Source organism: Pygoscelis adeliae, unplaced genomic scaffold (genome assembly GCF_000699105.1).
Source record: "Pygoscelis adeliae isolate BGI_AS28 unplaced genomic scaffold, ASM69910v1 Scaffold186, whole genome shotgun sequence".
In the NCBI taxonomy this organism is placed as follows: Eukaryota; Metazoa; Chordata; class Aves; order Sphenisciformes; family Spheniscidae; genus Pygoscelis; species Pygoscelis adeliae.
Window position 1 is genome coordinate 5,986,818 of NW_008825071.1, and position 15,717 is coordinate 6,002,534.

General features: G+C 41.8%; 1 protein-coding gene across 2 annotated transcripts in view; it reads right to left on the bottom strand.

The window, feature by feature from the left end:
* Positions 1 to 7,167: 7,167 nt before the first annotated feature.
* Positions 7,168 to 15,717, bottom strand: part of TBC1D7 (TBC1 domain family, member 7) — a 19,449-nt gene continuing 10,899 nt past the window's right edge. For both annotated transcript variants that reach the window (XM_009326477.1, XM_009326478.1), the window contains 2 exons: positions 8,274 to 8,403; positions 7,168 to 7,437 (listed from right to left, as the gene is read on the bottom strand). In XM_009326477.1, the coding sequence (XP_009324752.1) occupies positions 7,351 to 7,437; positions 8,274 to 8,403 (217 nt within the window). In that variant the 3' untranslated portion in view covers positions 7,168 to 7,350. The remainder of the gene's footprint in view (positions 7,438 to 8,273; positions 8,404 to 15,717) is intronic.

Here is a 15,717-nt window from a genome sequence, read left to right on the forward strand (position 1 = left end):
ACCGCAGTTAACACCAGTCATCCTCATTCATATTAGGAGGAGATTAATAGCAGTAATAAAGAAATTACATCAGGTTTAGAGAATGGAAAAATTAACGCAGAACAAAAATGGCTACTCCAATCATCCATCCCCAGGGCTTATAACGGAGATAATATTCTAGAGTCAAGGAAGAAAAACATTTTGGTTATAATCTACTGAATCCTGATGGGCTATTCATACTTAAAACGTGCAAGTATTGTGACATCTGTTCTATGTGACATCTGTTCTACAGCCTAAGGAAAGATGAGGTGGAAAACAGGGAGGGCTGTGGAGGCGGCGAGGATTGGAAAAGCAAGTCCAAAGCGTCTAGACAAACGTTTTGATTGTTTGAAAAAAATGTGACGGTGAGGACACACGATGGTGGCATCGCCCTCCCACCCACAGCCTCGCCAGCAGCGGGCTCTAGGGACCTGGCGATGTATTTACGACTAACAGGGAAGGTCAGCGCTGTGGCCTTTCCCCACCCTACGCCCCGCTGGTTAGGTACTTGCAAGCTGAAGAAGTTCCAGGCTGCAGGTTTGCTGGGATGGGGCTTAGGTCAGCTTTTGTGTCTAGAGAATTCCTAGTGCGCACTTACCAGAAGAGAAGGAAGGAGGGGGGGAGAATATAATAGACTTCTAACTATTTTACGTTAACTGAAACTATTTAGTGAGCCCATTACACAAATATATTTCAGCCCAATACTTACATGTAACCACAGCACTTCGTCATCACTGCAACTAGTCACCAAACTCACCCTGCGTTACTTCTACAGTGCCGTCTGTACAGTGGAAACACTATAAACCAACAGAGGGGGAGCACTTCCAACATGCCTAGTGAAAGCTTGCACTCTCAAAAAAAATGGGCAAGGTGGAAGCCCATAGTTACACGTGAACGGGGGCTCCTTAACGTGCCTGCAAATAAAATCACTTTGTATAAATAGCCATGGGAGATGACTAGGCTAATAAAAAAAATCAGGAAAGAAAAAGGGGACAAATGATTTTTCCCGGGTGTTCAGTCTGCTCAAGCTTGGAACAACTTCTGTACACAAAGAGGAGGTGACGGGCACATTACCTGCATTCCCATGTGTCCCAGTTACTCCTGCACCAGTCGCATTTTCCAGTTGATATCCAAGTGTATGTATATAGTTTGTCTTTGTATAGGAGTGAGTGTGGTGGCTGTCAATCATGTGCTCTTCCAGTATTGTAATTTAACAGATTATGGCTGTATGAAAACGATGTAAATAACTAGAAGAAAATTAAACTGGATCTCTATGTCCTAGTTTTTGTACATACTGAAACTGCATGGTATTTAAATTATTGTTTGTCTCTGATGTACGCAGTTTCTTAAAAAAATTCATTTAAAAAAAAAAGCATTCCTGTGCCTGTGTATTTTATCACCCTCTGTCCCAGTGACCGATAGTGTAACAAACGGATGCAGTCGAGGATACCAGCCCCCCTGCTGCCAGCCAGGCTCAGCACTGCAGCCTGGCAGATGCAGTGACAGAGCGCGCGCCCGCGGCGTGCCCGCACCTCAGCGGGGAGCGAAGCAGAAGAGCAAGACTTACCAGAGCAGATGGATGGGACGTTGTATCGGCTGAGCCACTAGCGCCGTCTGGTTCAGTGAAGGTGCGCAAAGGAAGATGACTGGTTCCTCAGCTGCTAAAATGGTACCCAACACCAGGCTCATCAAGAACAAAACCAACAGTCTGCACTAGACAGACCGCAGAGAAACACAAGCAAAACCCACCTCTCAGCACAACGTTGCCAGTACAGGGTACACTGTCGAGCGCTGCTGCCAGAGTCCACGTGCAGCATTTGCCAACTCTGCTCTCCCTTCCCTGTTCACAAGCCTTTGTCCAATATACACCACCTCATGGTTAGAGAAGCTGCCACCGAGTAGTACCAGCAGGTGCGATTGCTGTTCAGCAGAGGAGCCATACCTGCACATCCAGCTACTTTCCTATCACCTTTTCATCTCCCCCCCCCGCCCCGAGTAGCTTCAGTGGTTGCACAGCGTTTCAGGTTGTGACAAACTGCAGCCTGTGTAGTGAAAAGGGGAAGGAAAACCTTCTTCACGAGAGAAAGCATGTACCTTCAAACAGTCTCACTAGCCTTCTGCAGAAAGTACAGAAGGCAACGGCTCCGCTTAGGCTGTTTAGTTTTCATAATTGGCGGTGCAAAAATTCTGACCCCAAAGAAACAATTGGCACCCAGCATCCTCACTATAACTGGCAGGTGGGAGCAGCTCCCCTCCCCTGAAGCACACAGAGGCTTCCAATTACACAAAAATGAAAGGTCCATATACTTTAACTGACCAAATTCCGCTCCTTTCCATTGCTGATATGGAGACACAACATGACCAAAACTCTGGTGCTGGGCTTTTTTGTTTGTTTCCATTTGGGTAAGTTTTCACTGACCTCCTTACAATCCTTGTTTGTGTGTGTTTGTATATATTTCCATTCTGGCAGCCAACAAGTTGGTAGCTATCCAGTGAGGTTTGGATAAATAAATGAAGTAAACAAAAAAAAAAATCCTAGTTTTTGACTAAAGACCCCCTTCCCCCACAACTAGCTACAGCTTCCATAGCAGCACTGTATAGTGTTTGGTTTATGTTTTAACTGAAGCGTTCCATAAAAATGGTCTAAGGAAAGAGACGTCTATCTTCAGTAAAGTCCATGTAATTACTAGCAACCAAATTGCAATCTAATGCCATCTTTAGGCAGGAAACAAAGAGGAGGGCCGGGCGAGGGGGGGGAATCAATTCTCCATCAAACAGGCAGCCCCTGGTGACCAGCTCAACAATAGCATTTGTGCTACCTTTACCAGCTGCTTCAAACCGCTTCAGAAAAAACTTAGGCGAGTAGGCCCACAGGAATAACCGACAGCCAGGTGCACCTTGCAGTCACTCTCTTGCAACATTCCCTGTTAATGGGATGTAAGATACAACAATTTATATTTTAACATCTATTTGATAAGCATCTAAGTTTTACATACATGGATACATTAACCCCGAGAGGTAGGAGACAAACATATCTCTTCAGCAACCAGTTCAGAATGTAAATGCTAAATCTATACACGTGTCCATGTGCACACATGCCCGAGAGCTGATCTTCAGTCCAAAATAATGGCAAAAAAGGGGGAAGAGGGGAAACATGCTGAGCCCACTGAGCAAATCCCGCAAAGGCATTGGAAGCCCCACGCTGCCAGACACAAGCCCAGCAGAGCACCCGCTGAGCAGCGCGCATGCACGCACCTGCGCACGCAGACACACAGCCACGCATGCACAAACACGCTCTGCTGCTGGGCAGTGCCTGGCCAAGAGCTCAGTGCCCTCAGCGCAGGTATGGGGTGAGATTCCTCTGACATGATCTCCCTTACTCCCTCTCCTCCCTCTTGCGCCTTGGAACAAGGCTTCCAGGCAACTCAGCCTGAAACAACAGTGCGGCCGTGCCCCGGTCGCACAGCCGAGCTGGTCTGCGTGGGACAAAGCGGCCGCCCTACTCCTCAGCAGTGTGAGCCAACAAGTTTCTGGCGTGTCCATGGACATCACCAGCATCTGTTAAGCAGCTGTCAGGGCGAGATGCAGATGGTGCAGCACCACCCTATGCCCACGCTGGCAAGCGTTGCCTACAAATTGCCTACAAAATTCTTCCCTGAGTGGCAGAATGAACGAAAGCTTGGCTTTTCAGTAGATTTGTGCCGTGTGGTTAGGAGCTCTGGTGTTCAGAAAGACGTCTTCAACTAAAGTTGTCCCATGTGTCCCACAGGGCGATGAAAGTTGACCTCCTATCCACAGAAACCTGCTCTGTATCACTGTTATTTTATCAACCTCTGAATTACTGTATTTCAGCCATTTTTGCCTCCATACTCTCCTGCTTTTCTTTCCATACTCTCCAGCCCATTACTAGAGTTCAAATCACTCATCATTTTTCAAGCATCATCCTCTGACATCTGCCATTACTTTTCTTATCTGGAGTTTCCATCACATTTGGACATCAGCTGGAAGAGAACTGGTACGTGCAACACGGGAGAGCAGAGACATGTGGCATTGCTCTAAACCTCTCTAGAGAGAAAGTACTGCTTGAGGGGAGAACTGGACCAAATTAAGCTTATTCTTCTTGTTTGTAAAGCCCATGAAGATATTTGGCAGTGGGAGGCTTGAGGGGGGAAGCTTTACTCTCCCCGAAGTGAATGCTTCAGTGTTGTTTCTATTGTCTACGGGAAAAACAGAAGAGGGGAAAAAAAAAAACCAAAAACCAAAAACACCTGAACATATGCAGCAGCTAGTTCTATATGAACAAAAAAGCATGCAGCAAGCGGTTACGTACTCTGCTAGTCAAGGAGAAATAATGTAAATGAAGACAAAATAGCTCATTTTCAAGCGTTTCAGAAGAAAACGACCATCAGATGACTTGTTACACCACACTCCTCCTACAATGACATAGAGGTAACAGAAAACAAATAGCGAAGGTAACCCCTTCCCCGCATTACTTAGCCAGGGATTTCAGTAGGAGGCTCAACTACGTGCAACTTCAAAACAACCTGTGTAAGGAACTAGTAGTCGATAGTAGATAAATGACCAAACTCTGACTGCCCACTAAAAGTGCCAGCTGGACACTAAACTATTTGCAGTGTTTTAGTTCAAGAGGTCAAGGAGCAACTGTTAGCCACATATGCCAAACTCCCGGCTGATTACAATTGCTGGAGGCACAGACCAAGGCTTCCCAAATGGTGGACTCGGCTCTAGGTTGGGACTCTAAAGGTATCTTGCCCCAGTCACACCTGGCTCATCACACGCTGAGGACAGCGAAAGCTCACATTTTGCTGTTCTCCTGCTCTCTTGGGAAGCAGGTCTCTGAGCTAAAGCATTACATTCAACTGAGCAGACATCACCAAAAATTAACTGAGCTTGTTAGCCAGATGCATACTTTCAGTCTTTTGGGAATTCAGTAAGTTTTCTGCATAAACTCTGTCCTTCATAAACCCACAGTGAAAGGTTGGAAATAGCTCCATTAAGACACAAATGTCTCTTACCAGATCAGTGAAAGCAGCATGGAGTTAAACCACTATCTGTTCTCTAGAGAACTCCCCTCCTTCAGCGTAGCCCAGAATAAATAATGCACTCTGTTAAAGAAACACTCTTGTTCTTTCTTTGTACATGAAACCGAACAAAGCTGCACACAAACTTCAGCTGACATTAAAGCGGAGCAGCGTTTGAGGATCCATCCCCACATACACGGAAACGTTTAAGTAAAACTACTGTTGCTCATGTGGTTTTTGCTGTGAGGGTGACCGAGCACTGGCACAGGTTGCCCAGAGAGGTGGTGGAGTCTCCCTCCTTGGAGACATTCAAAAGCCGTCTGGACACGGTCCTGGGCAAGCGGCTGTAGGCGACCCTGCTTGAGCAGGGGTGTTGGTTGAACCAGATGACCTCCAGAGGTCCCTGCCAACCTCAGCCCTTCTGTGATTCTGTGAAAGTAGATAACTGTCTCTTGTCTGTGCAGCTCCAGAGCCTGCCTATTGATGGAGAAAGGCTTTTTAAAATTAAAAACTAAACAACAAAAAAAGTTTGGAGCCTTCAGTCAAATAGCGATTGGAGGAACCCTCACTGGCAAGTCTGGAAGCAATAACACTAACTGGCACTTCAAATCCTGATTCAGTGCATCTCTCTTCTCAGACTATGACTTACTGATTCCCTTTCAGGACCGAAACTGCTAAACACCTTCAGTGTCATCAGTCCTAGTTTTTTTAATGACTAAGTAATCTGCCATGTAAAGGCCTGAATAATGCATACGTAACTTTGGGGGGTTTGTGAACAAGCTGTGCAGCCTGAGGGAAAAATGTTCAAATGGGTAATCTCTCAGGCTGTACCCATGGTCATTATTTGAAAAACTTGTGCGTTGCATGTTACGGAATGCAGTGCTGTTACTCACGGAATGTATATGCTCTTTCCTATCCACGTTACCCAGCTCTCATGCCTACACTAGGAAAACAAGCTCCTACCTGAAGTGAACTCGATGGATTACACTACAATGCAGAGACAGCAACGGCTTTCAAAGCAGACACAAACAAGCTTTTTCTGAACTAGGTAAACTCAGGCATTTCAGGAACACTAACGGCAGCACCTCAGAATCCAGCACAGATAATCTATCAAGGTTTTTAGGTATAACCTGAACTGAGCTCCATGCTTCCCCAGCTAATGTGTTGGAAGATAAAGCTGACCTAGTTTAAAACAGAAGTTAAGCTTCTAAAGCATTTCAAGTCTGCACTACACTGAGTGCAAGCTAAACGCGCTCTTTCAAGTGCAATGAGCATACTTGGCACACTAAGCATCAATTTGAGTCGAGTAACAGCCAAGCAACACCTTTTTATATACAATTCCCTGGTCTATGCAAGATGTAGAAATATAATTTTACACTTTTACAAGAAAAAGATTAGTTCTCCAGCAAATCTCTATCTATGGCTTATCACTCTACTTTTACTTATATCATTAGTTACATTTCTGTACTGAATTTATTTTGAAATCTAAACCAAACAAGAACCAAATTACAACAACTTTGAGCAAGCATTCAGCAGAGGCATTGTTTATTACTGGCCTGTAATTCTGAATTATATTGACTCGTCCCACTGATTTTCTCCGTACCTGCCCAAAGTTACATTTTAGGATGAGACAGAACCACCCTTCTAGAGCATCTTCCACAAAGAACAAAGAAGGAGGTACAGCCATAGAGAGCTGGCTGACAGATGAAAAGAAAGTATTTTAAGACTCTTCAGAAAAGCGTGTCACCCCAGTCGTTGTGATGTCCTCTACCTCAAACTTGTGATGCCTCTTCCAGAACATTTACCTGAAAATTTACAGTATTAACAGAGTACATTTACATTTCTAGCAAAGGCATGCTTGTTCACCAGAGTTCCAGCAGACTAACATTTAGTAAATTCACCTCAAAAACACCTCTAAGTAGTAACTAGTTATATCAAGTATAAGCTGGCATGCAAAAGCATTTTTAAATAACAAGTAAGTCTATTTACCTTGCTTCAAGAGTTAGATTTACTTCTCCAAAAGCCAGAAAGCACACTGTGCAATCAGAATACTGTAGCTGGCTGGCCAAGAAACACTCTGGACATGATCACACCACCACGAGGTATCTTCATTCCATCTGTATTTATTGAAAAATATTTACATATTGATCACTATGCTATTAGCTGCTTTAATAGCATCTTTACATAGAAGAGGTAATGAAGAACATCACACTAGGATGGGGGAGAGTGGTAAAATGTCTTTTCAAAGGTCTTTTTTTTTTCCCCAAGCTGTCATAAGCGAAGAAAGTTCTCAGACTGAGTGTGCTGGAGTCCCACAGTGTGTGCGCCACAGATCAACAGCTTTGCTGACAATAGCGTCAGTGTTATCTTGAGGAATCTACAAAAGATCGGGGCAAGATGCTTTGTCAGAGTACTTTATTTGGACTGTTTTGTTTAAAATAAAGATTTAAATTTCCAGGTCAGATTTTAACTCTTTATAAAAAAGAAAACGCAACTAGAATCCCATCTTCCTGCCCTACCATCCCACCATCCCTCAAGTCCTACACGCACCGTATTACCTCCAGATTTTAGACAAAAAGCTTTTATTTACAAAACGGCAAGATGACCACCCAGGCATCTCACACTTCACACAACCCTCACCTGACATCAGGCAGAACTTATACTGGCCATCCATGACCACAAATGTACCTAATCTAACTAACCTCAGTTACACTGGGATCCTACAACCCTGCTGCGATGCTCGTTACTATTCACAGAAGGAAAGTTCAGGGTCAGGTTCATAATCCCATCCTTACATCAACAGAAAACATACCTTGAGTCTATAGATTCACACTCGGGCAAAGAGCAAAAAAGGTGCCAGAAACCAACCCCGTAAGGATCTTCCGGAAAAATTAACCTCACCTCACCTGCACTTACTTTCACAGAAAAACCCTTTAGTATCACAAGGAATATTGTCAAATCTGTACAAACATAGATAACACATTCCCCAAAGCCTGAAAATCATTTCATTCTATGAAAGCCTTACCTCCTGATAGAAAAAAACATTCTTCTCATCCCCATGCATTCTCTTTTCACCTTGGTACTACTACACTACTCTCAGTAAGTAATGTAGTAGTATCTTATGGTATGTTTGCAACAGGCAAATGACTTCAAAGGCTGAAACACATTTTTATAAACCATAAAAGGTAATACAAAGCACAATAGAGTACTTACATTTTCCAAAAACTGTGTGATCTTTTCTGCAGTATTCAGTGCTATTATCTTAATTTTAAAGGTTAATAATATCTCCACAGCAACAAAAACAAGAATCTTGCAGGACCCACTAATAACTTTGTCCCAAACTCTACAAAAAAAAAAAAAAAGAAAAGGAATCACTAAACATTACTGTAGTGCTTATCTGCTTATTTATCTGCTAGAACAGTCTTTGTACAAGCACCTTTTTCCAGATTATTTTTCTGAATAACAGCAATGTATTGAATTATTCAGGTCGGGGTAAATAAAAGATGTTTTATCAACTCCTAAATCTGTACATAGCAGAGTGATGGCAAGCAGTAATGTATTGATACGGTGTGTTCTCGTTTAGAAATGGAACTGTTTACAAACTCAAATACAAAAAGCCAATCTTGTTTTAATAGCCTAAACTGTGACAACTATTCTACAGCATACAGCAAAGGTGAGAATTTTTCCTAGTGCAAAAAAGGAAACAAACTTTATTAGCATGCCTAATAAAGACACTCTTCAAACAGTTAAGTAGCTGAAAACTCAAAAGGATGTAATACTGAACTACTACATCTCAAGAAGCTAAATATTCCAGGTCATTGCTGTATGAGATACAAATATGATATATGAGCAGGATATAATCCATGACATTTAAATTAGACACAAGGAACAACTATTAAGTCTTTCAATCCATCCCACTGTGCACAGACTCTCTCAGAATTACCTAAGCATTCCTACCACTTGTATGAAAACTGTACCTGGACCTTGCAGTTTTAACAAAACCTGAAGGGCAGGCCTCCAAAGGCTGCAAGTACTTTAGGCACAGAACTTCGATGAATATTAAAAGGGATCCATGCTACTAAAACAGCCTGCAACAATTCGAAATCATCCTTTGGCCAGCAGCTCTATCTCAGGCCCAACTCGTCAGGCTCAGGATGAAAGATTATCCAAAACCAGTATGAAACCATCTGTCAGATGGCAGCTTTTATGGGCTTGCATTATTTTTAGTTCTTGAATCTTAAAAGCTGTGTCAGAAAGACTTTCTGAGGATTACTGTTCTTGCTCCTTCTGGGCACTTGTTAGAAGTGTTTCTCCTTCCAAAAAAAAACATGAGGGACAAAGATCACATACTATCTTCCATCATCTCTGAATACAGCAACACTAACTGAAAAACATCTTCTGCAGCCCACCTACAAACTTGGATCTATGGGTGTGCTTCTTCCAAAGACAATTCAATTTTTATATGACCTCCTCTCTCAGAAGAACTTGCCCTTCAGCCTGGAGTGCCAGGAAAACACAACACAGGCATAACATGAACTTTGACAGCTGAACTGAAGAGTAGGTATCATATCTTTAAACATGAAGGAGTTAAGAAGTAAGAGTCCAACAAAGAGCCATGAAGATGATTAAGGGACTGGAACATCTCTTCTATGAAGAAAGGCTGAGAGAGCTGGGGCTGTTCAGCCTGGAGAAGAGAAGGCTCAGGGGAATCTCGTTAATGTATATAAATACCTGAAGGGAGGGTGTAAAGAAGACGGAGCCAGGCTCTTTCCAGTGGTGCCCGGTGACAGGACCAGAGGCAACGGCACAAACTGAAACACAGGAGGTTCCCTCTGAACATCAGGAATACTTTTGCACTGTGAGGGTGACCGAGCACTGGCACAGGTTGCCCAGAGAGGTGGTGGAGTCTCCCTCCTTGGAGACATTCAAAAAACACATGGACATGGTTCAGGGCAACCAGCTCTAAGTGGCCCTGCTTGAGCAGAGGGGTTGGTGGGACCAGATGACCTCCAGAGGTCCCTGCCAACCTCAACCTTTCTGTGATTCTTTGTGAAAAGCTTTTATAGCTCCAAATGCGGAATGGTTGCTACTGTTACACAGTGCTTATTTTTCACACCTGACTCAAGTCAATTCTTTGTCAGTTTCTTAACCTTTTATTCACATAACTCTTTTGACACTATTTTCACAACCTCTCCATTTATCAGAAAATTTAGACTAGAATTTAACATACAATGAAGAAATGAGGAAAAGAATATGTAAAATCCTCAGGACTATTCTTAAAAAAAGAAGAAAACAAACAAAAAACCCACGTGGACAGACAGGAAAAAAAGCACTGCCAATTTTTTTTCCCTTTACAATTTAAGTTTTAATTCCCTGTCTCGCTACGATTAATCCAAGACTAAAATCCTACTGCTTTCTTTGTGGTTGAAGCATCCCAGGACAAGTGATCACTGTAAATATCACACTGATGTTGAAGTCAGGTCTAGAATATTTAAGCAAGGCTATGAGAAAACTGAACCACACTGTACAGGTCATCCCTGTTTACTTCTAATACATTTTCCTTCACAAACGTATCTGTTTAGAACCCAAGCACAGCTCCCCATGTGTTTCATGGGCATCAGACCCATAACTATTAATGACGATACAGAGAGTAACAGACCTCAAAAACAGGAAAGAATTTTTAAAGTTCATATTAAAGATCATGTTAATTCAAATACAAACTTAATAATCCAAATATAAAATACCCAGCCTTCTTTCATTATTTTGCTTCCTAGTCTCCTGACTTCAGTCTCCATAATTACATTACAGTAGGTTACATTTCACGCTCAGAAAACACTCTAATTTTTCCTGCATTATTTAGTCTGATTCCAGAACAAATATTTTAACAATGGCAAAACAGATGCAGTATCTAAATCACCAGTGTCTAACAAATTTTGGAAGAGGGTGCATAGCAAAGCAGATGAGATGTCAGCACTAACCAGCTGTGTCTGCTGCAGTATTTTTCCCCTTAACATTTCCAGCTATTGTTACTCTCAATGCAACTCCACCAGCGACAGGGGAACGACTGTGTGACACTGTGATAAACAAACCAGCGCTCAGCACCTTGTCTATACCAGTAGAGCCAGGAATAGCAACATAAACTGTGTCAGGGAAGTGTTTACTTAGAATGGAAAAAACCCACAGCAGTTTCAAGGAAACATGTATTTTGACAGTTCTATTCCAATATAGCAGCCTTTATATATTGTATCGCTATTGATGATAACATAGGTATTCTACTTTCACTTTTTAAATAACATCAAACACTTAAGACCAAGTATACTGTCAGAGATCGCAACTTTTTACCCATTTTTTTTTATACCCCTAGAGATGGGAAAACTATAACAAGTGTCGGGCAACTGTGCCTATAGCCCTACTCAGGAATGCTGAAAAAGGAAGTATACACTAAATTCATTATGTTTTGTATGACTATCATCCTCTGTGAAACGTAACAGTATTCAAGTAACTACAGGAGCACTCTTGTAGGTATTTCTTCAACAGTGAAATAGTAGTTACAACCACAAGGAAAAAGAAAAAGAAAGGGGAAGCTATGAAGGTAAAGAGCATGCCAAGGATTATGCAAATGAAGCCATTTACTTTTCACTGAGCTTTTCCTGTAGGCACCATACGACTTACTGTGTGTGTGCATGCGTGTGAAAGCATGGCATTCTCAAGGCAGCTTCTGAGGTTCCTCAACCACTACAGTGCAGTAGTATACAAAAAGCGTCACAGCATTGCTGCTTTCTCTTTTTTTGAAATATTATCATTAATCTCACAGCTTTCCCCCTAGGCTGCACAGTAAGCACACTCAACCTTATTCCCCAGTTCTGGTCCTCCAATCATCCAGGCCAGAGATGTTTCAAGAGAACCAATGCTTGCTCCTCTGCCTGCACTTCTGGGTGTCCCTCCAATGGTAACTGGGCATGGAGGGACATGATGAGACTCACGCAAGTCTCATCCTGATGTTACGTCATGATCTTGTGCCCATCTGTCTCCAGAGCTAGGAAGCAGCTCAATTATTTAGACAAAGGTAAACAGACTTAAGTTTCTCTGTAGTAGTAGCCCACACACACATTCTTATGACCTCCCACTCCATAGTAAATTTAAGGCATTTTTCATATTTCTGTTGTGTCTACTAACAAATTACTTATATTTTTACCACTAGATGTAATTTACACGGAGATCACAGATGTAAAACTACAAAAGCCATATATTAATACATGAGGTGGTGCCAGTTTGAAAGGCAGTCATAAGATTTCAGGAGAACTACCAAATACTTTGCCACAAACAAGTTACCAGAGGCTAATAACCTAACAGCAACCCATCAGCTATTACAGTCCTGCTAACGCCAAGTCTTCAGTGCAGAATACAAACAATGTTAGTCAGGGGCATGATATGTGGTTGGCAACATTAGGCCATAAAAAAATGCCTGGCTTATTCACAATTATATCTGCAAAGCTGCACTACTTCTGTTGTAGCTGGATCATCTGGGGTGACAGTGCCGGAATAATCTGGCAGCCAAAGTGCCATTTTGCCTGTAGAGCTGAAGCCACAAATGGGACACTGAGCTTTAACAGCAGGGCTCTCCGGCGGGGAGCCCACACAGCACCATTTGAAAGCTCTCCATGCATGGGGCTTACTGAACAGATGACCTGATATGCTGTTGCAGAATTTGAGCAAGCAGGGCAATGGCGAGTATAAAAACAAAGGTGTGATCTGGTTCTCTCCCTGTTTCAGAGGCAAATAAGCCTTTCTGTCCCTCTCGAGCCAGTGCGACAGGCTGGTTCATGTTTCAGGAAGCACCCTGTCTATACTGCAGGTGGGACAGGGAGCCCTGAGGATACAGTGCCTTCGAAATGGCCAGTCTGCTCCTCTCTTTTACCAATGTGGCACCTTTAAGAAGTTTGTTAAGAAGCTTGCCGCATAATATGTCAAGTGTATTAGGACAAGCAAAGACACTGCATGAGCTCAAAGGAAAAGTTTCTACATGAAACCTGTCTATGTACATTTTCCAAGCCTGTTTAAATTAAACTGGTGCATGAATTTTACCTATGGTATAATTAGGAGAAGTATGCCATAAACAGTATTTATACTGAATGACAATGCCTGTCAGGAGTAAAGCTGGTATTATGCAACTTCATCTCAGCATCATTGGATAAAATTTCTGCATAGCATATACAAATCTTGTACACCTTAGGAAAAAAAAAAGAAAACCATGAAATTTAGATTTAGCTGCCTGGCAGGGAAGACTACAATTTATAGAAAGCAAGCAACCTGTCGAAGAAATACAGTGCTAAATCATAAGTTAAATTACATCATAAGAGACTGAGCTCAGATCACCTCTCACTTGACAAAAAAGTAAGTAAACCTCATAGGAGAATTGGAGACCTGTTTTCAATTCTCAGCAGTTCCAACACTGCCATTTGGATACATTTCAGCTAAGCATTCGGGCTTCTAGTTTCTAATCCAAACTGAATCTTCAAGCATTAATTAAGTTCATCTGTCACATGCTACCCATGAAGTATGTTATTTCCTTAGCAAATGAGGCCATTATGATTACAACGGAATAATTCAGAAACCTAAACTGGCAAGAAAAAGTGCACTTTTATCATGTTCCCACAAGAACTGTTGGGAAAAGGGATTGCTGTGCCATGTGAAGTACCAACACTGAAATTTGTTTTTATTCCAGAGTGATACAAAAAAACAGTATTTTGACCTTTTCCATGAAAAAAAAAGTATTTAAAAAAATTTCAGGTCAAACTATTCTATTTCAGTAAGGTAAAACAGCGTATGAGAATGCTAAACAGTACACTAACTAGACAAAATATTTTATATTAATGAACTGATTCAAAATGGTAGAAGTTTGAAACTAAAGATTCTGACAAGATGAAATATGAAATCAAAAATTCTTCATCTAGATTTTCTTCTTTTACGCTATCAAGATGACACAGCTCCATAAAATGTTCAATTTTCAACAGAAATTAAAAAAAACAACCTGAATCTTCCAATAGCAAAACTGCAAATTCCTCTTTCAGCTCTAGTTCTCAGTCTTAAGACCTGGTAGCAAAATTAAATCACATAAGCTCTAAACAAAAATATCTCCTAGAAAACATGCAAAGAGGTTCCTAATGCAGTAGTTTGCAAAGTCTATTTCAGATCACAGAAGCCTACAGAAAAAGAGGCCTGAAGAGACTGGCAAGCCCCAGGTAGAGCAGTCACTTCTACTGACTAGTTTAATTTTTAAGGCATTAAGTTTCATACAGAGAAAGCACAATGAAACAAGGCCAGTCATTATCTGCTGAAGGTAACCTACAAACGCAAATGTGAAATAGAGATGCAGGCAGACCATATGTGTTCAATTGCTTTTAAGGATGTAACAAACATTTTATACATGCTTACATAATTTCTGCAGCCATTAAAGTAGTAAAAGCTTTTAACCACCACATCATGCACAACTGCTACACAGAGATGACTATTTTGGAGCCTTATAGGTGCTTGATGAGAAGAACAATTGTTACATTGTGCCATGTAACAATTACCGTGCTGCACACAGCATAACACCTAAAGGTCTACTACCGAATCCTTCAGTTTTCGTTCAAAATTTTTTTTTCCTCAGACATATTCCTTGCCAACAGTAAAACCTACAAAACCTCAAACACCAGACAAGACTAGAGAGCATGATTTCTAATCTTACAGCTTGTTCCCTAAAACCCCCTTATTTTCATAAGGGCAAATAAAACATTTTGAAGAACAGCTGTTTCCCACTTTCCTTCATGAAATGTGAAGTCCCAGATAAACAAGCAAGACTGCATTCACTATTCAGATTATAACCAACTTCACCACCGTAAAGCACTTTCTACAGAGCATTTTACAAAGCGCTCTGTTTCCAGTCTAGGTTCCTATACGAGCCACTGAAGCCCTGGAGGTGCTGGAGTAAAACTTCCTTTGAACCTTGTTACTTCTCAAAGTTTTCAGGCAGCTGAAAATGAAACCATTGTTTTCTTTGTGCCACCTCCTGCTCAGCTATTAGCGACTCTTGTTAATGCAGAAAGGATGTGCTTCTCTACATCTAGCTTGAATTTTCTGCTTTCCAGGAGTTCTCAGGCAGCAGGACTAGAGAAATCACACAAGCTTCATTTCAAAAGCCCTTCAGTGAAGAGCCACGCACAAGAATTTTCTCCCCTTTTAAAAGCTGGACAACCTATTTCTAACTGTAGAATCCTGATATAATGCACTATTTCATTAACTTTGTAATACTCAACCTGTCCTAGTACTTTTTAAAATAAACATTCTGTCATGGCTTAACCCCGGCCAGCAACTAAGCACCACGCAGCTGCTCACTCACTCCCCCCTGCAGTGGGATGGGGGAAGAACTGGAAGGGTAAAAGTGAGGAAGAAACTCGTGGGTTGAGATAAACAGTTTAATAGTTTAAAAGAAATAATAATAATTTTTAAAAATTGTAAGGAAAAGAGGAAAAAAATAACAAAGAGAGGAAAATAAAACCCAAGAAAGACAAGTAATGAGAATGAAAACACTTGCTCACTACCAACGGACCAATGCCCAGCGAGTCCCTGAGCAGCTGCCCCCCCCCGCCCACCTCCACCCCAGGTTTATAGCTGC